Raw genomic sequence first — 25,415 nt, 5'->3', positions numbered from 1 at the left:
TAAACAGCCTGTCCGAATGGGTAAGTTTACTAGTTTTTGGAGGTTGTCGGGTGAGGATGGGCGCAAGGTGGAAGTTTTGCCTAGGGAGCAAAATATCCTTGCACCAGCCCTGTGCATGATTAATAGGTAGGCCTCAACAGCAGTGGGGGCAGAATTTAGGGTGGAATATTACAGTATATTACAATACTGTGAGCTTTTTTAACTTTCAAAATGTTCTAAAATCCACATGCATAATTAAATTGTCTTGAATATTGATATGCTTCTACCTCCATCTCACAGTGAGCTGTGGCTATCCGCTGCAAGAAATCAGTCAATACAGCTGTCCCTAATACAAGTGGTGGGCAGCTGTGTCTTTGCCACAGGGTGACTGTTTACAGGGCACTGATCATTCTAGACCACAGGTTCTCAAAATGGGGAGCACACCCCCGGAGGGGCACAGAATGTATTCTGGGGGTAGCTTGAGAAGCTTTAGGAGAAAAAAAACATACTGCACATTCAGAGCTGTGTGGTTGGAGAGCAGTGGTTGCTGGCCCGGCACCCTGCTCTGAAGCCAGTGCTGCTGCCTGCAGCTGCGAAGTAAAAATGGCATGGTATGGTATTGCCACCCTTCTGCACAGCTGCTGGTGACTGTGCTGCCTTCAGAGCTCAGCACCTGGCTTGCAGTCACTGCTCTCCAGCTGCCCAGCTCTGAAGGCAGGTGTGTGGGGGGGAGGGGAAATAAACTACTACAGACACACACAAGTTTGAGAATCGCTGCTCTACAGGTATGAGAGCAATACAAGAGATCACTTTGTTAGGATGCTAGTGGCCTGAGGCCAGGATACGAGAACCATTCACACAGGATTTTGAAAGAGAAAGGGTTTTGCCCTGCCCCTTAGCCCCAACACTCCAGTCCTCTCCAATACACCAATCCCCTCAAGGTTTCCATTGCCCACCAGTCACTTCTAGTAATTTAGGACAAACAGATAAAGTTACCTCTAATTCTGCTTGGGAGGACCATGTAAGGGTGCTGCACTGCAGTTGGTCTGGTTCATTCTCTGTTTTGCTACTAATGGCCTCAAAGGTTAGGAAATCTTAAAAGATAGTAACAATGTAACCTCCACTGGGGAGCTGCTCCTGCAGTTTCCCCCTATTGTGCATGGCTGGAGAAGTTCCAGCCATCTTGTGCTCAGCAGCGAAGATGCAGAAGTGAGAATCTGCCACAGATGAGACTTTTAGATTCCTCTAGATCCAACAATATTTTGCCAAGAACTTAGGGTACATCTGCACTTCAATAAAAAAACCACGGCACTGAGTTTCAGACCCCAGGTCAAGTGACTTCGGCTCACAGGGCTTGGGCTGTGAGGTTAAAAACTATATTGTAGACATTCGGGTTCATGCTGGAGCCTGGGCTCTGAAACATCCCCTCCCAACACAGGGTTTTCACAACCCAGGTGGCAGCTGGAACCTGAGCATCTACACTGAAATGTTTAACCTCGCAGCCCAAGTCCCATGAGCCAAGTCAGCTGAGCTGGGCCAGCCGTGGCCATGGGTCTTTTATTATAGAGTAGACATACCCTGAGAAGCATCATGTGGGGAGGCCACCCCCAAAGGGCTTCTCCATTAATCTGCCCATTTAAGAGAACTCTCAGAAACCAGTTTTTCCATTTTGAGCAGCTGAGGCTCTGGCCTCTCACCCTATTACAGCTACTGTACAGCTGCAGTCCATAGGCCTCTCCTGGTCTCAAGGAAAGACTTGGAGCTGAGCAACCACCCTGGGGGTTTAATTCCAGACCCCTTCTGTTTTTAGCTGTGCTCAAAATCTCTAACCTCTAGATGCCCTCAGCTAGTTCTGCATACAGCTGCCCCGTTTATTGGCCAGCCCCAGAGGGTCTCCTTGCAGAAAGCACATCACAGAGATCAACACAGCAGTTAAAAACAAACATTAGCGTTCCCAAATTTGTTAAAGCATGCACAGATGACTGCTCAGTGTTATAACAAAATGCAAAAGCTCTTTATTTTAAAATAAACCCAGCAAAACAAACCATGAAAACAAATCAACCCCTAGGCCCAGAGAGAAGGGCACATATTTCACTTTCATCTTCGTTTAAAAGATGTGCATTAAAATTAATATAAAATCATTCGCCATCTCCTACACATTATTTTCTGAAATTCTGTAGACAGGGAAAGAGAACAATTTACGCTCTCTCCACCAGTTCAAAGCCAAGGAAATAGGCACTGCACAGGTCAGGGACCTTGGAGAGCCAGGAGATCATTCTTTGCCGCTTGTCACTTTAGTAGGATCCAGTGTGACCCTCCCACCAACGTGGAATTAAATGCTGTTCTCTGCCACTCTCTTGTTAAAGAGCATCCAGCTTAGGGCAGTGGTCCATAATGAGCAAGGACAGGATCTTCCCTACTTTTCAGTATCAACTAGGACTGTAGGAGCTTCAGCCATAGTTAACAATTCATTATCCAGTCTGGTTCTGCAGTCACCTGCCAGCATAGCTGATTTTATTTATTACAAGTATGTCTGTGTTACCCATCACCATAGTATCTGGGCTCACTGTACCTTGCCTAGAGTGACACAGATGGCTCCCAAGCATGGGAGCTGTTTTTGATAGTTCCCCTGTCGAGTGTTGACAAGACTTTCTTTGTGAACAGCCATGGCATCCAAATCAGTGCTGGAGGGCGACACCTATCTCCCAGGATCCTACAACATGGTTAGTATCGGTGTGTGGGGCAGACACAGGTAGACTTAAGCAGCGTGACAGGACATAAGAACAGTTTCAAAGGCTGTTACAAGCTCTAGTGTAGACAAGACCTAACACGGTGAAGTGGGAGAACTCAGTCTTGGCTATTCCTACACCCGGCTTGGCTAGTTGCTTTCTTCAGACCTCATTTCCATCAGCAGAAGAATTTCTGAGTGGCCTGAGGAATTCTGTGTCTGTGACCCCCTTGTGCTTCAGAGACGAGTAACACCACGCTCCTGAGAAACCAGGCCTGCTCCGGAAGAAGAAGCCGCACACAGATCATGCCCCTCTATTCCTGACAGCAGGCACCTGAGATTCCTTAGGACATGCTCATTTCCTAGGGCTGAGGGGTCCAAGGGCGGAGCCCTGCACATAGGCCATGATGGCGTTTTGCAGGAAACTAGCTCGTTGGGCCTCCTCTTCCCTCATCCTGGAGATCTCAGCCTCTTTCATCCTCAGCTTCTCCTGGAGAGTAGAGATTTCACTCTCTTTATCCAGCAGAGCCTCCCGGTGGTTACTTGATAACACTGTGCAAGAAGAACCATGTTACCATAGGGAGTGGGTGTGTCCTTTGGCTCATGGGGTCAGTACCAGGGAACAACCTGCTGTAGTGGGAGTATGCCTTGGAGGCAGAATGGTAACAGACACATACAGCGCAGACTGCTGGAGGCCTTTACCTCTAGCTTTACCTAGTGGGCCCAACGAGACACTGATGGGGGGATGCACATTTGTGTGCAGGTGTGGCATCATGCTCACAGGACTGAGGGTCAAGAGACCTGGGTTCTATGCCCCCTACCCTTCATGTGAACTTAAGCAGGGCACTTCACTTCTGAACCACAGCCTCCCTTCTGTAAAATGGGGATAAGAATCCTAAGGCACTTCCAGGGGCTCCTGTGCAGTTTAATTCATTGCTGTCTGTAGAGTAACTGGAAGGCATGAAAGGAATATGAGGTGGTATTGTCAAGGGTAGTAGCTGGTACCATTCAACCCCAGACTCTCTAAACCATGGGGGCAGGACTAGTGATGACATGACACCTCATACTACTCCCTGCAGTCTGTAAGGAAGGTGCTGTACGTAGTCCCCCAGCCCCCACATCCAACACCTTTCAATTGCCTCTCCAGGGCAGCAATCTTCTCTTTCAGCCCTTCCTGTGCTGTCCTTTCAGCCTGCAGGTGTCCAATCTGCTCCTGCAGCTCAACTCTCACTTTGTTCACCTCAGCCATCTTCTCCTGCTCCTTGCCGCTCAGGTCCTAGCATACACAGGACATGAGAGACCAGCAACTGCAGCATCCAGCTGTGCATCAATCATTAGAATTCCCCCTGCCCTAGTACCTGTTGTAGTTCCTCCACGCGCCTCTTGAGCCCTTCTGTTTGCAGGGTCAGCTGGCTGACCTTGGCCTGTGCCTCTCCCACTGCCTGCTTCTGCTGAAGGCAGTAGTTCTGAGCTTCATCACGTGACTGTGTCATCAGCCGTAGCTTCTCTTCCAAGTGATCCAGGTGCTGTTGCTGTAAAACAAGCTCATATTACACCATAACCACTAATTCTGTATGTAACAAGTTGGAAGGTGCTGGGCTGCTGGGCACAGGGGTGATGGTTTTGAGACACCTTGGTACAGAAAGTGCTGATATATCTTGATGCAGACATCTCGGGGTTACTCACCCTCACGAGTCAGTCAATACTTACGATAACAAGACCAAGAAGAACAAGTTACTGATCAGTTATCGGAGAAAGACACATGCTGGAAAGACAAATCTGCTCCCACCTCCACAGACAGGGCCCAGCAGCTGGGTCACGGTCTTACCTCTTCCAGCCTGGCTTGGCCCCGGAATTTGATTAACTCCTCCTCTGCCTGACCTCGCTCAGCAAATGCCGCTGCTTTGACTCGGCTCAGCTCCTATCACAAACACACACATTCCAGCCACGTTACCATGCAGTTTCAGGCCACAGATGGGTCAGGCCTAAAAGTGATGCAGCCACTTAGGGGCAGGGAACAAACGGCTTTCCCCATTCTGCGGCTGCCTGGGTCAGTCATTTGATTCACAGACTAAGCTTCAGGTGCAGGTGGGAATGCACCAGACACATAGTTCCAGGGCTGGGGAGCCACAGCCAGGAGGGACACGGGGCCTGAAAAACCTGTTCTCCATGGGCCTTAGCCCATAGGGAAATACATCACTGCTGCAGGCAATGTTTAATTCCTCTGACTGCGTGCCCAAGCCCTGCTATCTTACCCAGCTTCTGATCCAGGACTGTGTTTGACCTCGCTCTACCACTATCCAGTAGAAAGAGTTTTTGTTTAAATAGGAAACCAAATCAACAGATGCCTCAGTCCCCCTGTCTTCTCATCTCTACCTCAGCCCTCATGCCCCACAGCACACAGGGAGTCTCACAGGCCAGCAGTGGAAAATTTTGTAGAAGTCCCTTGTTAAAATAAACAGCCAATGACTCCCAGACACACAGGCACCCAGACCACTCACTCTCACCTCCTCCAGCCCAATCCGGATGGCTTCCAGCCTCTGGATTCTCTCCTGCATGGAGCGTTCACTTGACTCCATGTGATGTGTCATGTGATCCACCTGCAAAGCAGCAGGAGCCATTTCAGTGGGTTTCTGGCACCTTGTTATTCCTGAGACACAGCAGTCACCCAGCATTGGGAATAGCACACTCCTCTCTAGCCAGCTACTGGCAAGAGAAAACAAAGCTTCCTCCTTCCTCAACACAACTCTTCTGTGAGGCTCCAACACAACTGAGCAGCAATGCCTTTAAATAGGAAGCCAGAGCCTTGCATACAAATTCCCCCACATTTTTGAAGAAAGGGGGTTGGAATCAACTCCCAGGAGCTCAGGCCACCTTGTAGTTTGGTCTTGGACCGGAGCCAAACACTGGGAAACGCCCAGGCTTTGGGATGTGGGATGAGGTCTTCCTGAAACAGATCTCTCATGAGATGTCCATGCGCACCCAAGAACAGTTTGGGAGGTTTTGGTTTTGACAGTTTTGAGAGACCCAAATCCAATCCAGATCTGATCACAGCCTCCTCATCACTGCCTGTGCCAGTGGAGAATCAGTTCCTAAATCCCAGGGAGGAACTGCTAATAGAGCTGGGACTCGAAGCACCCTGTATTTGCACTATACACACTACTGCAATAATCTTGGTCCAAAATATATTTTGTGAAGCATCATCTGAAAATAAATAACTCACTAGTCAATTTCCCCTTTATGATGTTACTTGTTCAAAACCAGATAGCCCTGCCAGGGCCAAAGTTGTTGAACAGACCTACTCTAAACAAAGCAATGTGTGCTTACCTCAATTTACATATAGGTAGTAAACAGAACCTTCAAGGGGCGGGGTAGGGGGTGGTAAAAATGCAAATTGTTTGGTTTCCTGCAAACAGGAGCAGGGTTTTAAAACAAAACAACAATAATAAAACATGGGGCCTCCTTCACTACCAGACTGCATGTCACCTCCTCACCACTTAAATAAACTTTACTTTGAGGGGTAACCTTGAGAAGAATCCATTTAAAACGTTCACTGGACTACAAAAGAAAGAGGCAGAAAATTCAAGTTCTCTCTTTCAGCCAAGAAGCCAAAGAAAATCAGCATCTTTGGGCCTCTGGAAGAGATCCTGACCAAGAAGGTCAGCCACTGTGGAAGACGGTGGGTGAGAAAAGCTTCTTGAACAATGCCTTGACCCAAACCTTGCTAGATTCTGTTTTAGACTCGTAGATGTGTGTTTTCACTTTTATTTTCTTGTAACCATTTCTAACTTTATCTCTTACACTTGAATTCACTTAAAATCCTGTCTTCTTTTGTTTTACTATTAATCTAAACCAACTGTGTTTGTACTACAGTGAATATGAACTTTGGGTAATTTGGCAAGCTGGTGGGTTTGGTTTCCTTCAAAGAGCAGATGGATCTTATTATTCCTCTGAACGTTGCAGAAGAGGGCTGGACATTTCAGAGCACAACGGTCTGGGTTCAGGACTGAGGGTGGTGTTGGGGTCACCTGCTAACATTAAATAAGTCTGATAAAGACAAAAGCGTGCCTGTGATAACTGCAGGCAGGCTGTTGGATTCTAAGTGGTTGAATCAGAGCTCCACAGCATATAGAACACTAAGTGCATTCTGGCTGTGTGCATGTCCCAGACAGGGAGCCACAAGCAGCAGAAACAATTTGAGGCACTTGGTTTATATACAATATAACCTCTCACTGATGTGAACTGCACCCTAGAACGAGACAAGAGCTGAGCCCCAATCACTAGCCCTGAATTGCATAAATGGGTGTTTGAGACATTTTGTTGTTTGCTCAAGCAAAACAGCCTTTTCAGGATAAAAATGATGACACCACCTGTTCAGTTACTGCCCTCTGGGGACAGTAGCGTACCTGGCGGGATTCCACGGAAGCAGCTGCTTCCCGTCAGGCTGGCAGGCGCGGAAGTGGCGCCTGCCAGCCGGTGCTGCCCACCACACAGCTGGAGGAGCCACGGGGCAGCAGGCCGGCATGGAAGCCACGCCTGTGGTGCGGCAGCGGCAGCCTGGCGCGGAAGCTGTGCCTGCAGGCCAGTGCAGGCACAGCCGAGCGCTGGACCAGGAGTCGGGGACAGGCAGCAGCGCAGAAGGGAAGGTGAGCGGGGGTGGAGGGGTGGGTCGGTCCGGTCTAGGGGCGTGGCCAGAGGGGGAGCCAAGAGAGGGGGACCTTTTTTATGTTTTTGCTCCCCCTATGCTGAAAACCTGGCTACGCCACTGTCTGGGGACAGGATCAAAAGACAAATATCTTTGACACCCAAGTATGCTCCTGAGGGCTGCAAAACCTTGCTGGATGGCCTAGCAGCAGGGTGCCCTGCAATCTCTCCAGCCAGGCTCAGGCCAGCGGGAAAGAGTTTCTATTTTTATAAATGGCCTTTTGTTCCCATGGATGAGACAGAGGCTGCTGGATCCTCACCTGACATCAACAAACAGTCCAAGTAACTAAACCAAAGGGGTCAGTAGCCCAGAGGTTAGTGGGGAGACTTGGTTCAGTTGCTGCTGTGGCCCTGTCCTTACCTCTTTCAGTCGAAGGGATTCCACATCTTCCAGGCCCTGTTTAAATCTCTTCTTCTCCATTTCTAGGCGTTCTGGAGGTTAAAAGAGAACGGATTATCAACCAAGATCTCCCCCTGGTACTCCACACTCTTCACCTCACACTACATCCCACCATAAATCTTTATGCTCACGCTGCAGGGTCTGGCTCCCCAATAACTCAATTCTCTGATTCGCCCCAGGCCTGGCTGCCCAGCTCCTCCACTCACCCTCCGCCTGCACGGCTCGCAGTTTCAGCTCCGCTGTTGTGTTTGTTAAATCTTGCTTCACCTGGAAGAGCTGGTCCTGCTGAGCTTTGCACCTTCTCTCTAGCTCATCCACCTGAATGGAAATCACCACCATGAAGTGAAGACAAACAGAGCTTCTGCTTCCACTAGCACTGGGATGGGTGGCTGGCTGTGCATGGCCACTAGCCAGTAGGAGCCATAGGAAAGAGTCTGGAAACCTACACACAGTTAGCAAAGCAAAAAGTATGTTGGGAATTCCTAAGGCCCATTCCATGTTTCAGTCTAGGCTTGCTCTCCTACCTGGTTTCTTAGAAGCAGGTTTTTCTCATTGGCAGCAGATAGGTCCCGGAGAAGCTTTGTTTCCCGACCAGCAGCTTCCTGCAAACCGAGCCCAGGATTAGGAAAGCCCATCCCTGACTTCCTGAGGCCCCACACCCCCATCCAATACCACTTCAAAATAACCTAAGTCCCCAACACCATAACTTTCTCCCACCCACAGTACAGATCATTCTCCACAGTCATTATTTTGTACTTCACAGTTCATATATACAACCACCTGACTTCTCATCCCATCCAGCATCCCCTGACACCCCAGCCCAGAATGCCACCCAGAATCAAATATCGACCAGCCCCATCCAGCCCACCTGTTTTTGCTGCCGGAGCTCCTTCAATTGGCACTCGGTCATGCTGGCTTGCTCCTGCTTTGTGGCACTCAGCAGCTCTCCCAGGTTCTGCACTTTCTGCTCAGACAGAGCCAATGCAGCTTCAGTCATCTGCAGTCTACACAGTAGAAGGCACAGCTGAGATTTTAATCTTTGTCCCTCCCAAAAATATATCATACTCCCAAAGAATTTTCTACACTGGACAGCACTGGATATGCAGCAAGACAACCTCACAGCAACATAGGAAGAGCCAGAGGATCAGCTTGGGGTCCTCCCAGCTCCGTCTCTTGCCTCAGACAATGGTCAGTACCAGCTGCTTCAGAGGAAGGTGCAAGAAACTCTGGAATTTGCAGTTACAGAATAATTTGCACATTGGAGCAGTTCCTTCCCACTCCTCATCAGTTAATGGTTAGCTCAGATCTTGAAGCACAAGAACTTGTATTCCCTAATGTATCTGTATCACATCTAATGTTACTGTGGGTGCTCTCATTATCAAGAGATATTGGATCCTTTTTGGAATCCTACTACGCTTCTGGCTGTAATGAAAACTTGTGGCAAGAAATTGAGCACACTAATTTTACATTGCATAACAAATATTTTTTATCAGTTATAAATTTGTTGCCTTTCAATTTTGCTCTTGTAAAAAAGGCTGAATAGAAGCATCTGATTGTGATCGCTGAGCTGTTTACAGGACACTTAGAGAACTTTTCCTTCAGTTGTTACAGTTAATTTATACATCAGTAAGGGGCCTGAGTAGCTCCACTTATTCCTTCAATGTCCTGCCCCTTATATTGCATTTCTCAACAGTGAATTTAATGTGCCCACTCCCCAAGGTATTGGGTCCCTCTTCACCGTCTGTGAGAATCACACCTCACCACACCCCTGCTCTGCTGGCAGAAGTCTGTAGTATAGTACTGGCCTTAAACACACACAGCAAATGGGCCTATTCCCTCCCGCTCTGCAAAGAGAGGCTGCTTGCCCCAACCCCTGGATAACCAAGCCCATGTCCTCTCCTCCATACCAGCCCTACACAGCCCATCTCTTGCCTTCTGTCAGCTCTGCATGGTCTAGCTTCCCATCTACTTAACCATTCTCCAGTAATACCAGGTCTTGCAGCTCATTTCTCAGCTTCTCCCACAAATGCACAGAATGCCCCTATTGCATCAATGTCAGGCCCCAAGCCGCCCTCCCTCAAAACCCCGTACAAGATCCACTTCCACAGGGATCAAGGCTAATGGGAAATTGCCAATTGACAGCAGTGAGGCAGGTGGCCAGTGGGGATCACTGACATGATTGTTGGATTCTCCCATCACTTCGACAGCTGAGAGTTCAGCTGACATTGACTTAAGTTTTGGGCTTATTTGTTTTTATGGCTTCTCACGTGGGAAGCAAGTCCGGTCCCCGATTTGCAAATGCAGTTGCATGCCTTGCAAGTGTAGTCGTGGTTGGGCGGAGGGCTTCAGGCATTGGCCTTACGATGTGCTCTCTTCTCCTGCAGAGACCTCACACGCCACTCCTCAAAAGTGGACATAGCCTCACAGCACAGACCTCTCCAACTAGGTCTGTCCAGTGCAACAAGTTCCCAGGTACCCTGGAAACTGACATAATTAGTGTCCATTTATCTCTCCAGCCTGAAGACTGCTGGGAGCCCATCCCCACAATGGGTTGCCTTGTCACTGTCCCCATCAACCCACTCCTAAGCCCACCTGCTTGTCTGTTATTTCTTCTAGCATGCAAGCTCTTTGGGGCAGTCACTGTGTTTACTACATTTGTGCAGCACCCAGTACAATGGGCCCTGATCCTGACTGGGACCTCTAGGTGCTAACAAAACACTGACTGAAATAGTAAGCCAGCTACTCCCTCCTCTCTCCACAGCTCTGATCAGTACAGCCTACTTCTCAGCCAAGGGCATGACTGGGCAGATTCTTTCCTCCATACTTGGCTTTTAATGAATTCATGACAGATTGCCGCTCATTCAGGGCTTCTTGTAACTGGCCAACTCGTGCTGCTGATGTCCTGAATTGGGAAAAGAAAAACATTAACCACTCGAAATGAAAACTTCCATCTCAGACTTCCCTCTGAGAACCCGATCTTTCCCCCTATGCAAGGAGGGAGCCAAGAGATTCACTGACCTGCTGCTCCTGGTTATTTCTTCTCTCTGTTTATCAATAGTATCCATCAAATCCAGGAACTGAGAATGAGACAAACACCAGTGACACTGTGAACTGCAGGAGTTTGTGGCACTCCTGTGGGGAGTGGGGACATATAGCTGCACAGTGTCCCAATGCTGAGGAGCCGATGCAGTGTAACCTGGGGAACTGGGCAGACCCATGCTCCCTAATCCACCTTGTGGGGGTCTCACTAACCCCACATATGTACACCAAACCAGTAAAGCTAAATGGGGTAGAGACCACAGCACTGGTTGATTCGGGGAGTGCTATCACGCTTGTCTCGGGGAAGCTTGTGAAGTGTAGTCAGCTGCTGCGGGCTAAGCATATGGGGATAACATGCATCCATGGGACAGTTGGTTATTACCGCCCATCCCAGTAAAAATTGAGATTCAGGGAAACACTACTGAGGTAGCAGCAGGTGCAGTCCCTAAACTCCCATACCTGGTGCTCATAGGGAGGGACTTCCCACGGTTTGGAGACTTACTCCCAGTAGGAGGACTGGAGAAAGAGGGGAATCCTGAAGTTAGTGAGGCATCCACAGTAGACTGTCAACCCCCAGTCTTCTTTGAAATATCCCCAGATTTATTTTCCATTCCCAGACATGGTAGAAAGTCGAAAAGGGAAAGAAGGGCAGCTAAGGCCTTGGGAACCCGAATACTGGCCCAAAGCCAGAGGGTCACCCTCGTAGGTAGGCGGACCCGAGCAGCTGAAAAGGAGGCCACCCAGGAGGGAGAAGCTCCTGAGTCTGACCCCCACCCTAACGCTTCTGAACCAGTAGAGGCAACAGAGACTGGGCCCCTAGATCTTTGGCAGATTAGCCCCGGAAGAGGAAATTTTGGACGGGATCAGGCTGAAGACCCAAGGTACAATAACATTAGAAAGGAGGTGACTGAAATAGATGGGGTCCCCGTGGAAGGGAGAACACAAGGACCAGGACCCTACTTCATAAAGAAGAAGAATCTCTTATACCGAGTTGCATCAGTACAGGGGCAGAAGGTACAGCAGATCTTAGTACCTCAAAAACACCAGAATGCTGTATTAAGTCTTGTGCATAGTCATCTTTTTGGGGGGCACTTGGGGATAGAGAAGACCCTGGCACGAGTCCTACAACGGTTCTTCTGGCCCGGAGTACATGAAGAAGTGCGAAGGTACTGTGCGTCCTGTCTGGAGTGTCAGCTGCACAGTCCCTGTCCCCACCTGAGGGCATCTTTAGTACCTCGTCCCATCATAGAGGTCCCCTTTGAGCGAATAGCCATGGACCTAGTGGGACCCCTGGAGAAGACGGCTCGGGGCCACCAATATATACTTGTTGTTTTGGACTATGCTACTCACTACCCAGAAGCCGTCCCCCTGCGAAACACAGCCTCTAAAACGATAGCCAAAGAGCTGGTGGGGATCTTTGCTACCAAAGGAGATATTAACAGATCAAGGAACCCCATTTATGTCAATGCTAATGAAGGACTTCTGTACGCTGCTCCATATACATACCCTGAGAACTTCAGTTTACTATCCGCAGACTGATGGGTTGGTAGAAAGGTTTAATCGAACCCTCAAGGCTACGATAAGGAAGGTGGTAAGTCGGGACGGGAAGGACTGGGACACCCGACTGCCCTACCTTATGTTCGCTACTCGGGAGGTACCTCAGGCCTCAACTGGGTTTTCCCCATTCAAGTTATTATACAGGCGTCACCCCAGTGGCATAGTAGATATCGCCAAAGAGATCTGGGAAGAGGAACCCAATAAGGGGAGAAATATAATAGAACATGTAATACAGATGCGAGACCAGATAGCCCATGTTACCCCTATTGTACGGGAACATTTGGAAAAGGCACAGGAGGCCCAGAGAACCTATTACAATCGCCAGGCAAAAGTCTGACAGTTCCAACCAGGGGATCGGGTGATGGTGTTGGTACCCATGGCAGAAAGCAAGCTTCTGGCCCAATGACAGGGGCCATATGAGGTGGTTGAACCCGTGGGGGAAGTAACCTACAAGGTGCGGCAGCCAGGATGCCAAAAATAAGAACAGATTTATCACATCAACCTTCTGAAACCCTGGCATGCACAAGAGGCACGCATAACTATCCGAAAAGACCTAACCCAGGAAAACAAGCCTTCCAAACAGGTGAGTGTGTCTCCCAATTTAACACCAGACCAGAAGAATGAGGTGTCTGAGATGATCTTCCAGAACCAAGATGTGTTCTCGACAAAACCAGGTCGAACAACCGAGACATATCACCACATCGTCACGAACCCTGAGGCCAGAATAACAATGAGGCCCTATCGGGTGCCAGCGGCCAAAAGAGGAAATAAAAGCAGAAGTAAAAAAAAATGCTGGAGTTGGGGATCATCGAAGAATCCCACAGTCAGTGGTCCAGCCCAATCGTGCTGGTGCCCAAACCTGATGGCACCACAAGGTTTTGCAATGACTTCCGGCGACTAAATGAAGTATCCCAGTTCGATGCGTACCCCATACCTCGCATAGATGAGCTAGTGGACCGTCTGGAGAATGCCTGGTATGTGACTATCCTAGACTTGACAAAGAGGTACTGGCAGATTCCCCTTGCGGAAGACGCAAAGGAAAAGACTGCGTTCTCTACACCAGAGGGTCTTTTTCAATATACTGTCCTCCCTTTTGGACTACTTTCCAGCGCCTCATGGACAAGCTATTACGCTCGTATAACAGTTATGCTGCTGCCTACTTGGACGATGAGGTCATTCATACCCCAGACTGGAAAACCCACCTAGAGAAGATGGAGGCAGTCCTTGATACCTTCAGGCAAGCTGGCCTTACAGCAAACCCTGCCAAGTGCGCTGTAGGGTTTACAGAGGCCAAATATCTTAGCTACATTGTGGGGAAAAGTCTGGTAAAACCCCAAGTGGACAAGTTGGAGGCCATCCAAAATTGGCCCCGACCGCATCGCAAGAAACAAGTCTGGGCATTCCTAGGTGTAGTGAGGTATTACCGACAATTTATCCCCCACTTTGCCACAACAGCAAGCCCTCTGACAGACCTAGTGAAAGCCCGTGGACCTGATCTGGTGAGATGGTCTGACGCAGCAGAGGAAGCATTCACAGACCTACGGACTGCCCTCTGCAGTAACCCCGTACCGATAGCCCCTGATTTCACCAAAGAATTTATCCTGCAGACAGATGCATCAGAAGTAGGGTTGCGGGCCATCCTATCACAGATGGTCGGGGAGGAGGAACACCCAATTCTCTACCTCAATAGGAAACTCCTTCCGAGGGAACAAAAATATGCAGTGGTGGAGAGGGAGTGCCTTGCCATAAAATGAGCCATGGAAGCATTGCGCTACTACTTGCTCGAGCGCAGATTTGTCCTCGTAACCGACCATGCCCCTCTCCAATGGACGCAGCGGAACAAGGAGAAGAACACAAGGGTGACCAGGTGGCTCTTATCCCTCCAACCTTTCCAGTTCCGTGTGCAACAAAGAGCAGGGAGCCGTCACGGTAATGCCGATGGCTTGTCACATGTCCACTGTCTGGCATCCCAAGCTGCCCAACCCCTTGGTGTTGAGCATGGGGGAGGAATATGTGACAGACCCAGGCCAGTGTGGTACAGGAGTCTGGTAGAGGGCAAATATACTGGTCACTGGCTGAGTAGTTTTCTGTTCCCTGAGTGACTAGAGCAGGGACTGCACTGGAGTAATCAGGAACCTGCTAGAACCAATTAAGGCAGACAGGCTGATTAGAACACCTGCAGCCAATCAAGGCAGGCTAATCAGGGCACCTGGGTTTAAAAAGGAGCTCACTCCAGTCAGGGAGGGTGGAGCTAGAGGAGAGGAAGTGCGTGTGAGCAAGAGGCACAAGGAGCTGAGAGTGAGAGGGTGTGGTGCTGGAGGACTAAGGAGTACAAGCGTTATCAGACACCAGGAGGAAGGTCCTGTGGTGAGGATAAAGAAGGTGTTTGGAGGAGGCCATGGGGAAGTAGCCCAGGGAGTTGTAACTGTCATGCAGCTGTTACAGGAGGCACTGTAGACAGCCGCAATCCACAGGGCCCTGGGCTGGAACCCGGAGTAGAGGGCGGGCCCGGGTTCCCCCCAAACCTCCCAAATCCTGATCAGACACAGGAGGAGTTGATCCAGACTGTGGGGAAGATCACTGAGGTGAGCAAATCTGCCAATAAGTGCAGGACCCACTAAGGTAGAGGAGGAACTTTGTCACAGGTCATTGACCAAAGCTAGTGTTCTGTCTCAGAGACTTTGTACCAAAGGGAGGGAGAGCATGTGGAAATGCTATGTATTAACTTCATAAACTGGAAAGTACTGAACTGTCCCAGTAAGAGAAAGAACAGGATGAATGAAAATGAAACCACTGAAATCCTTTGGCTCACAGAGTCAAGTGTTTCAGCCAGGGGATGTTTCCAATGCAACATTCCTGCTGGCGGATCTGCTCCCAAGGGCAACCTAGCCCCAATCTGCTGTATAATGCTGTGTGCCTACTGCAAGTACTAATGCAGCACGTCAGCATTTGCAAGTGGCTCCTTGGGCCAGGACTCCCAGTACTGTGCTACTTTACAAAGACAATTCACAGGAAAGCCAGCGTTCATGGCTGCCCCATTCAAGCTGCTGAAGCATTAATAGGCCACTCACCTGCTTAGCCTTCTCCTCCTTCAGACTAAACACCTCCTTACTGAGTACGCGTGTCCGGCTGTGGTTCTCAACAAGAATGGTCTGGCGATCCTGGTTGTGATCCATGGCTTGTTCTGACACAGAGACACATTTCCACAACAATAGAGCAGAGAGCGGTTCTACAGCAGGATGATACCCAGACCCCTGTGGCCTCCCCATGGACCCCTTTTAGGGAGGCTGTTCCTACAATATGGATGCAATGGATAGAGTGAAGGAAGTGCTGTTTTAAAGAAATAGCTTCCAAAACCCACAACAGTAATGCAGCTCAGTGCGGGCTGCTTTTGGCAACATCCAAACTGTACCACAGCCACTAAGGGACAATACAAAGCCCCACTGAAGGGGAGTCCTTCTCTGTTTACATGACACTCCAAGACTGCACTCAATCAAACCCAACTATCTCCTCCCTAACTGGTCTCTGCAGGGAGAAACGGGGAAAATTCCAGCATCTCTCTCCTTAGCACAGTACAGCTCCCTGCAGTACCTGAGTTCAGCACAACTCCTCCCTTACCAGCCGACAGGGCCCTAAATGGCTCCTGTCAGGGAGTGGGAGACATGGGGCTCCTCTGAGATAGCAGCAGCCCCATCACCATCCATGTACCTGTGGTGAGAAAAAGAATGCACACGTCTTGCCCACACAACATTGGCCACATACCCACAGCCTTCAGGATGTCACTCGGGACATTGTTCCCAGCCAGCTCCAGTCTCCTCAAGGTCTTGTTGCTGTGCAGACAGCTCAGTAACGCTCGGCCCCCCAGGAGCCCAATGTTATTCCAACGCAAATCTAGAGGGGCAACAAACCATCACCCTGGCAGCAGCACCAGCACCATCAGGCCATATTGAATATATTCCTCACACATGGCACCCCTGCACAGTGGGTCAGCTCCCCCCAGAAGCCTCAGCATAAACCACCAGTGCGTGCAGTTCACCATCTGAGAGTGATAGAATGAGAAAGTGACGGACAATGCAAACTTATAGCAAATGCAGCTTCGTCTACTCTCTCAGCATCCTGCAGAAGGACCTGCAATAAACGCTGCACATACTGCAAAGTCTGCGCAAGGAACCATTTCAGCCAGATAGACCTGCAAGATGTTCCCATCACATCATTATTCAACAAACCCAACTTCCTTAGAGAGGCTGCCCAGCCCAGAAGCTTGCTTCTAGTCTGAAAGAAAATAATCTCCCTGCAGGGAGACAGCACAGCAGCAACCTCTGCCCAGTTAGGGAGGGGAAGGGAAATTCTATCAAGGCTTCTATTTGGGGCAGCAGGGCATCTGCACAAAGAAACCTCAGGGCCTGGGATGAGATGCACGAGTCTCAAACCAACAGGACAGTCATAAGCTGGGGGAATTCCTCTTCTCATCAACCCAAAGGGAGGTGCTTCTGCACCAGGTAGCCAGATTTGGACTCTGTGCTTCCGTTCCACAGTTTCTGGTTAACCCCTGCTTATCTAAGTCATGAAATCTCTAGAGGCTGCCAGGGCTGCCACTGGCATAGAGTCTCTGAGCAGCTCTGGAGTGGCTGGAAATGGGAAGGCAATGCCACAGGCAGTGTTCCCTCTAATTTTTTCCATGCATATACAGAATAAATTACACATCACCTCCATATTGGTGCACATAACAAAATTCACACGGTGAGGCTGAGTGGCTCGGAAGGTGGAGGTGAGTTCTGGGTTAGGGCAGAGAACTGAGGTGTGGGGAGGTGAGGGCTCTGGCTCGGGGTGTGGGCTCAGGGGCAGGGATGAGAGGTTTGGGGTGCATGCTGCCTCAGGGCTACAGCGGGAAGAGAGGACTCCCCCAGCAGCCCCTGGACTGTGGTGGGGGAGAGGCTCCTCTCCCCTGGCCACAGCAGGTCCATGCTGGGGCTGGGTTGGGACCAGGGGAGGGGCACCTCTCCCCAGCCGCGGCAAGTCCAAGGTAGGTGTGTGCTGGAGCCAGTGGGAAAAGACGCCTCTCCCCGCTGTGGTAGGTTCATGCTGGAAGAGAGGCATCTCTCCCTGCTGCAGCCCCAAGCCCCTGTGCAGGGCTTAATAGGCAGCTGCGCGAGACCAAGCAGCTTGGAGGGAACTTAGGCCAAAAGTACCACCTGAAAGTGATAACATCCTGATGAAGGGGAGTTGCTCTTACCCAGCTCCTGTAGGCTGGAATTGCATTTCAGGGCCATGGCCAGCTCTCCTGCTCCCTGGTGATTAATCTGGTTATTGCGCAGATCCAGCCACTGGAGGAAGCGGTTGGCTCCTAGCCCCTGGCAGAAAAGGGAAAAGCCCTCTTCCCACATGCCCAGGCTGTTCCATTCCAAGGTGAGGCTGAGGAGAAAGTTAAACAGGAGTTGCAGGTTAATCTACATCTCTAGGAACAAGGAACAGCAAGAGGCTGAAGGGGATGCCTCAGCCTAGCTCCTGTGGGGACCCAATCACAGGCTCACCCTAGCCAACAAAGGCCAGACTCCAAAGAAAAGGGAGCTCTCCAGTGTCCACCCCAGCTCTGGTCCAGCAGAGAAACCCCTGACCCTTGCACCCACTCACCCAGCACACAATGGTCAGACGGGTGGAAGTGACTTTACACCTCACCTTCTGATGGATTTGTTCTGCCTGAGGAGTTTCCCCAAAGCCTCAGCACCCAGAGCTCGCAGGTTATTCCCCTGAAACAAATACCACAGGTGAATGGCTTAAGGTGTCCTGTTTCATCCCGCCTGATACACTGGGTGGTGCCAAGGTCAAGTTGTGGTTATGATTTATCACATGTAGGTAACACTGGTCCCAGGCACATTGCCCACTAAACCCGGGCTCTCCAGCCCTCGTGTGGAAATGCACAGATCCTGCTGGTGACAGTGTCAAATAGAAACATGCTGCCTGGCCTCACTGTGCCAAGAAACACTTTCCAAATGGAGGAGCCTAATATCTCCCACATGGAAACAGTAGTGTCATCATTTGCCTGTGATAAGAAGGGAGCCTCAGACTCTTGGCATCTGGTGGGCATTTTGACTTTTCACCAAGAAGGGCTCATCTGACAGCAGAGTGAGGCATGATGGATGGTCTGGGAACTAATTCAGAATGATATTATGTACTAGCAGAAGGCTGTCTTTATGGTTATTTATTATTATTTTTAATAAATCTTTTGTTACACTCTCCCCTGAGGATCTGTGGCAAGCATGACCTACCCAGGGGCTCCAGATCCCACTGTACTGCATACACACACACCCATAACTTGAGCTTGGTTGTCAGTGTTGCAATGCATATTTTTAGGTAGTATTCAGTCAGAACCCAGATTCGGCTTTGCTAGTATTTTTTAACACAATTTTGGGCCGTATACATAAAGGCAACATATGACAGACCCGGGGCAGATAGTCCTTTTCACATGCAATTCTGGTGTAATAATGTGTTCAGTTCTCCACAACATGTTAACAGAAAGATACTGATAAATAGGAGGGACTTCACAGAAGAGCAATTCAGATAACCAGGGGACTCCCTCACTGATGCTGAAACATTAAAAGACCTAAATATGTCTAGCTTGACCAAGCAGTAGCTAAGAGGGACACAGACAGTAATAATTGCCCATGAGTAAGTAAAGATGGACTGATCTATATGAGAAAGTTGAACCAGTTGTAGGTAGTGTCTACACAATGAGCACCAGAGCTGTACTGCCATAGTGCACACACTTTCTACGCTGATGGAAGGGTTTGTTCGTCAATGTAGTTAATCCCCCTCCCAAGAAGCAGTTGCTAGGTCAACAGAAGAATCTGCATCTACACTGAGGATTAGGTCAATTTAACTACAGCACTGAGGGGTGTGAGAATTTCCACTCCCCTGAGCAATATATCTAGGTGGTCTAAATGTTAAGTATAGATCAGAGTATAGTTAATGTGTGACTTTAAAGAGATTTAGTTAAACTAGTGCAAAAGGCTATGCGGACACTCTTCAGATTAAAACAGATGTAATTCATTATAGCTTCAGTCAATTAGGAACAGTTTTAAACTAAACTGAACCAAGTCATTATTAAACCAAAATAAGTGTGTCCACAGGAGTTTGCACCAGTTTAAATGAATCAGTTTAAAAAACAATTTTATATTAAAAGTATGTAGACAAGGCCTTAGCAATGGATTACTAGGAAAACCTTCCCGCCAGTGAGTTCTACCAAGCAGTTTCCCTAAGAGAAGGGCTGGGAGTCCCATCAAGTGAGGCAATTACAGTGGACAGGACACCGCATTAGGAAGTGTGCGAAAGGGAACAAGCTTGCACTGGTCCCTTCAGTTGGTGGCCTGCATGGGACCATCGGGTCTTTCCATCCCCAATTCCCATGAGAGCTGCACCTCTGAAACCTCCTCAATTGCTTTCGCGGTGTTGAAGGCCAAGGCTTGTGCTCAGAGTTGCTCAAGTCAAGTCAAACAAACTCACCTTCAAGCCCAAAGATTTTACTACAGTGTTGGAGCAAAGTCCATTCAGCAGATATCTGACCCCTATGAAAGAGAAAAGGATATTTATATTTCACACAGGACTTCAACCCTCTCCTGGACCTGAACATGAGGTGTCAGTAAACACCTCTTTACCCCACCAGGCTCAATCAAGGAGAGGTAGCTACAGGGACAAACTATTTCATTAGCAAGAAACTTTAGTGCTGCTGGAAAATGCCAGCCTGACCTGGAGACCTCTCTGCACACAGACCAGCTAGAGCCTGGGTACAGGCTTCTCACAAGCCCTGCTGCTATGATCACAGCCTTGGTCTGGAGAACCCTCTTCCAGCAGTGAGGGGGGACTTCAGACTTTATGGCTTATGCGGCCCTTGCTCTCTGCTGATAGGGTGGTTTGTGTGGTGCAGACGCTTTTCCTCTAGGATCTGGACAGATTGCACACCACATTTGGCTGCTACTGACTTGGCCCACTCTGAAACTAGTGATCTTTTCGTTCCCTCGGAGCACCTGGCATTGGCCACTGTCGGAAGACAGGACACTAGGCTAGATGGACCTTTGGTCTGACCCACTGTGGCCATTCTTATGTAGAGGGTAAAGACTCCAAGTCTCGTTTCCAGTCCCCTGAGCCGCCAGAAAGTAAATTCAGCAACTGCAGCTGCCAATAATTCCTCTTGCTGCTATAGGGCTAACTTCCAGCTTGGGTAGATGTACACTTGCTAGCTTTGATCAAGCTATACTAAAAGTATTAGCAAAGTTGCAGCAGCACTGGTGGCAGCACAGGCTAGCTGCCCGAGTCCAGTCCTATCAGAGAATTTAGGTATGAACTCAGGTGGTTAGTCCAAGCCACTACCCATACTGCCCCAATTATACTACTATTTTTAGCACAAACTCCATCAAAACTACCTCACATATGCCTACTGGAAATTACACCACCAGATGCAGTGGAAACATGCCCTATGAGTGAAAATGTACAACAGACAAGTCCTCTCAGGCAGAGGGAATGTGCTTCTGGCATATGCAGCAGGGCACCAAAGGAATCATCAAAGCACACAATCAGTTTCAAGCAACTCTGTGGCCTCATTAGTCCAGCACAGCTAGAGTCACACCTCATGTTCTAACTGCAAACTGCTTCGTTCCAACACCCCCTAGTCCTTCCTCTTACTAATGTGGGCTCCTGAAGATCTCTGATCACTGTATTGTTCTCTCTTATTTTTCTAAAGTAGCTGTACTCTACAGGGACAATGCAGTGGCAGAAACCCTGTTTTAGACTGTTAAATGGTTGAGGCAGAGTATTTCCCGTGGTGAGTCCCCTTTCTGGAGATACCAGATTGAGCCCAAGCCTGACTGTACAGATCTATATTTAAGACATAGTTTTCCAATAAAGCCTTTGCCCAACAGCAACACCCATTAAAATTAAAAGCTCTGCATATGCATTCAAACACCCTGGAAAGAGGGATTGGAGAGTAAAAATATTGTCCGTTTGAGATCTGAAAGTTTCATCCTAATTGTGTTCAGCATGTCCATTTAACCCTCACTAAGCATGCAAGCAGTGCAGGGAGTTTCTGGGGCTCAGATCTTTTATTCATGCTCACAAAATAGTTTGTATGTTGTCCCAGTAAGCATCTCAGACCCAGGTCCTGAACAGAATGAGACCCACTATCCACCTTGGCATTACTGGTTGAAACATATGAAGGAGTTTTGCTTTTGTGATAAGTTTAGTTAAATAAGAAAATATATCAGCTTTCAAAGCTCAGACAACTTGGTGAGGTAAAAAAGTAAAAAACGCAAACAGAATGGGTGGGTTCATTTGGGCTTAGATAATATTCTCTCTGAGACAGATTAGTTCATAGAGTAAATGTAAGGCCAGGAGATTCAAACACACAAATTCCTATTAGCAAGAATCCTGGATCTAATTCCCTGCACATGGGGCTGCAGTTTTGCCCATAAGCACACATTTATTCACTCTTCAGAGCAACTCCCTTAAGATTAAGGATTTGACTTTCAGCGTGAGCCTGACTCCCAGATCTCACAGTTCAGAGGCATAGCACACATGCAAGTGTCTCCCTGTGGGCAAAGAGTCCCACCTTCTTCATTCAGCATACAGTCACTCAGCATGATCTTCGTAAACAGGATCTCGTCCTGTAAAAGCTTCCCTAGGACTCTGCATGTATCCACAGAAAGGCTCTGGGTGGCAAAATCCAAGCAGCTGTGTCCTGGCCCCTCCTGGAGCTCATGTAGCTGCTGCAGGACTGTCTCCTGTGGCTGAGCACCACTCTCCTTACATAACTGGATATAGGCCCTTCGAAACTCTTCCATTGCCACAGCAAGGTGCTAACGTCACTCCTTTCCTGTCCTCCGCATGATGAAGGACCAAGCTGGCCTCAGAGAAGAGCAGGGAATGCAGGAAAACCTGGTGGACAGTAAAGGCTGTATTGTGAAAGGCAAGAAGCAATCTCTGGACTATAGTGCATGGTCCTAAGGATAAACAGGACCAATACAAATAGTGCTCAAAGCCACAGCCATCCCCACCCCATAAACACCCACTTGGAGCCCTGCAGGACACCAGTCCCAACTCCACTCTCTCAGGATAGGGAGAAACTCACTACAGCCTCTTCTCATGTACTCGTTGACTATTACAAGGATACAACCCCCACCCCTTATAACAGCCACGCCCTACACCCTGTAACTAGGAAGAGTAGAGCATGCTGGGGATTGTAGTTCTGCTCTTTCCCCCTCCCTCTCCACCCCAGTAACCAGGGGAGGAGGGCATGCTGGGAGCTATAGTACAGAAATTTAGAATTGTTACCGGGTGCAGCCCCATCTCAGTAGAGATATTGTCTCCTGCAGTGCAGGCCCTACAGCTCCTCCCATAACATCAGTGTATGGCCAACCTCAAAAGATCAAAAATCATGACAGAGACTAAAAACAAATCAAAAGATTAAAAAAAAAATTAACTCCCCAATATTTCTCTCCGGTGTGTAACTGAGAATTTCAAGTTGAAACATCAATGTTTAATGCACACAAAAATGCTCACCTCTCCCTGGCTGCTCTGACTGAGAGGCCACTTGCCCTCTCTTCACCCCTAAGACCAGGTAACTCCCCGATCCCCATTGCCTCTTATTCTTGATTCTCCCCAGACTCATTTCCTACCTTCCGCCTACATTTCCCTTTTCAACTTCCCCCTCCTCTGCCCGCCCCCTCACATTTTCCTGCCCTTCCACAGCAACCTCACCTTCAGACAAAGAATTCCCTGGCTGAGATGATTTAGTTGGGGATCGGTCCTGCTTTGAGAAGGGGGTGGGACTAGATGACTTCCTGAGTTCCCTTCCAATCCTGATAACAATGATTCATAGAATCATAGACTATTTTAGAATATATTGTACAAGAACTATAAAATGGAGCTGAACAAAGAGCACCCAAGAAAGACAGAGCACTCTCCCTGTGGATCACGTTTTCAAATTATTTTTCAGTGAAGATTTATGTGAACTGCAACGAACTTTGCTAATTGCTGGAAAACCATCACCCAAGCAGAGCTTTCTACATCTCAGCGTAGTTTTTATATTTTCAATCTTAAATATTATTTTTAAATAACCAATTCATTCACATTCAAAACATATAAACCAAATTTTAAATAATTCTTTCTTTGTATAATTTTAACTTCGGAAATGTGTTATCCAGTGATTACAATAAATTATTTACCTTTAAAATCCTATAATTGTCCAAATAGCTACAAATGATACATTTTTATTTCAATTACTCTTCCCTCTCACTGATTCAGGACTTCTCCTCTGCTGGGGACCCAGAAGCACTTCCCCCAACTATCCCTATCCTGCCTCAGGAAGTACAGCTGCTGGTCCCAAGTAAAGTACTCAAAGGGTGGAGAGAAGTGTCATCAGAACAGCTGTGTCTGGGGCAAAGGAGAAGACCACTGCCCCAGAAGTTCTGTTGCAGGCTCCAAGGCCCTGCTCAGGCCAGGTAGCTGCTGTCTCCCCCCGAAGCTCCGCCCTCTCACTACACCAGGACCAATCCATAAAGGAAGGAAGGGCATGTCTGTGTCTTCTTTCACAACACTCTGGCTGTTTGTCCAGCTCTGAAAATGAAGGGAATGGAGGGGCTTCCTTCTCCATTAGTACAGTTCCTCCTGGTAGCACCACAATCCTGTGATTCACAATTAATTTGGGAGAGTTAGCAATAGTGTTACATCCATGTGGCAACCACAACAATTGCTCATGTGGTGAAGCCCCAGCAAGAAAGAATTAATATATTAACAACTCTCTGACATATGTCCTGGTCTTCGGCAGGAAGTTAGTTGTCCTCCCTGTGCAGCTATTCCAATTGCTCAGCTGGAAGCATAAAGAACCAGTGCCAAGTGACCAGCAAGTGTTAGAGGAACCACAGCTTGGGAACTTCTGATGCTGAGCATCCATCAAACCTGAAAATCTCACACAGGAGAAGAACAGCCCGAAATCCCAAAGCAAGGCAGGAGCTTAGCAAAACCTCAAGAAAGATGAGCCCAACAAAGTCTATCACTACAGCACCATACATGCCGAACACTTACCTTCTGGACACTTCAGGACAGCTATTTCTCAGAAGCAAACTATCTGATATACAGATACACAGGACTTGAACTGAGCCAATCCTCTCCCAAGATGCCATCTTCACTCTGCAGATTATTAGCCTTTTTTTTTTAAATCTATCAAATCTGACTGAGTGTAAACTGATGCAGCAACATCTACCTCAGGCCTGGTCTACACATACAAATTTCATATAACTGCACTGTGTAAATTGGGTGTGTGTGTGTGTGTGTGTGTGTGTGTGTGTGTGTGTGTGTGTGTGTGTGTGTGTGTGTGTGTGTGTGTGTGTGTGTGAGGAGGGGTTCTTTACTGAAATAGTTAAATTGGTGAAATCCCTAGTGTGGATGTAGTCTCAGTTACTTTTATCCTTTATTCCCCTTCCCATATGGGAATGAAGTACATGTACTCACACTAAGGGCACGGTGACAACACTGGAATTAATTAAGGCCGTGTAACTTGGGTGTTTGCAGAGCGCCTGAAAGGGCAGCTCTGACCTGAGTTAACTGTCCCTGTTCACCTCAGTTACCAGCCGCGGGGCAGAAGGGCAGGTGCGGGCAGAGAGCGGGAGACACCGTCTCTTGCCTTTGCCCCGCTCCAGGAAACCAGCGGAGCACAAACGGACCGCGGTACCGCCGCCCACTCGGGAGAGGGGGAGGGGGGAGCGCGGCGCGGTTACCGACCTCGGGCTCTTTCGTGGTGTCGCCTGGGCGGGGCTAGGAGGCGCCCGCTGCCGGTTTCGGTCCCGCTAGAGACGGGCTCGCACCGGGAATTCGAGCGTGCAAACGGCCTCCCACCATTGGCCCCCGGCTACACGCCCAGGGAGAGGAGGCAGCGGGAACTACAGTTCCCAGCATGCACCGCAGATAGGATTTTTTTCCCCCCCTTCCTTTTACTGACCCCGGAAACATCAGCGACTCACT

The 25,415-nt window shown here is 48.8% G+C and overlaps 1 protein-coding gene across 5 annotated transcripts; it reads right to left on the bottom strand.

The window, feature by feature from the left end:
• Window positions 1–1,971: 1,971 nt before the first annotated feature.
• On the bottom strand, window positions 1,972–25,334 carry LRRC45 (leucine rich repeat containing 45). Of its 5 annotated transcripts, none has more exons than XM_030533963.1 (18): window positions 25,176–25,334; window positions 22,006–22,331; window positions 19,908–19,969; window positions 18,084–18,154; window positions 17,641–17,819; window positions 16,170–16,298; window positions 15,479–15,591; window positions 10,830–10,888; window positions 10,636–10,713; window positions 8,680–8,815; window positions 8,336–8,413; window positions 8,018–8,129; window positions 7,773–7,843; window positions 5,215–5,307; window positions 4,536–4,628; window positions 4,066–4,239; window positions 3,836–3,983; window positions 1,972–3,259 (listed from the first exon to the last, which is right to left on the bottom strand). In XM_030533963.1, the coding sequence occupies exons 2-18, from the start codon at window positions 22,235–22,237 to the stop codon at window positions 3,063–3,065; spliced, it is 2,025 nt and encodes a 674-aa protein (XP_030389823.1). In that variant the 5' UTR covers window positions 22,238–22,331; window positions 25,176–25,334; the 3' UTR covers window positions 1,972–3,062. The 5 variants fall into 5 exon arrangements, with proteins under 5 accessions (XP_030389823.1, XP_030389824.1, XP_030389822.1 ...); XM_030533964.1 differs by lacking the exon at window positions 25,176–25,334 and adding an exon at window positions 24,480–24,584; XM_030533962.1 differs by lacking the exon at window positions 25,176–25,334 and adding an exon at window positions 22,466–22,563.
• Between the last annotated feature and the right edge of the window lie 81 nt (window positions 25,335–25,415).

This window comes from Gopherus evgoodei, chromosome 15 (genome assembly GCF_007399415.2).
Source record: "Gopherus evgoodei ecotype Sinaloan lineage chromosome 15, rGopEvg1_v1.p, whole genome shotgun sequence".
Lineage (NCBI taxonomy): Eukaryota > Metazoa > Chordata > Testudines > Testudinidae > Gopherus > Gopherus evgoodei.
The sequence above is the reverse complement of the archived record's forward strand: the minus strand, read 5'-3'. Positions and strand labels throughout refer to the sequence as shown.

Excerpts from the sequence above, each read along its gene's own strand:
- LRRC45 (XM_030533963.1), bottom strand. The coding sequence starts at position 22,237 with ATGGAAGAGTTTCGAAGGGCCTATATCCAGTTATGTAAGGAGAGTGGT. Across the intron at positions 4,629-5,214 it reads TCCGGATTGGGCTGGAGGAG|GAGCTGAGCCGAGTCAAAGC; the intron begins GTGAGAGTGAGT and ends TGTTTGTGATAG. Across the intron at positions 3,260-3,835 it reads CCTGGAGAGGCAATTGAAAG|TGTTATCAAGTAACCACCGG; the intron begins GTGTTGGATGTG and ends CTTCTTGCACAG.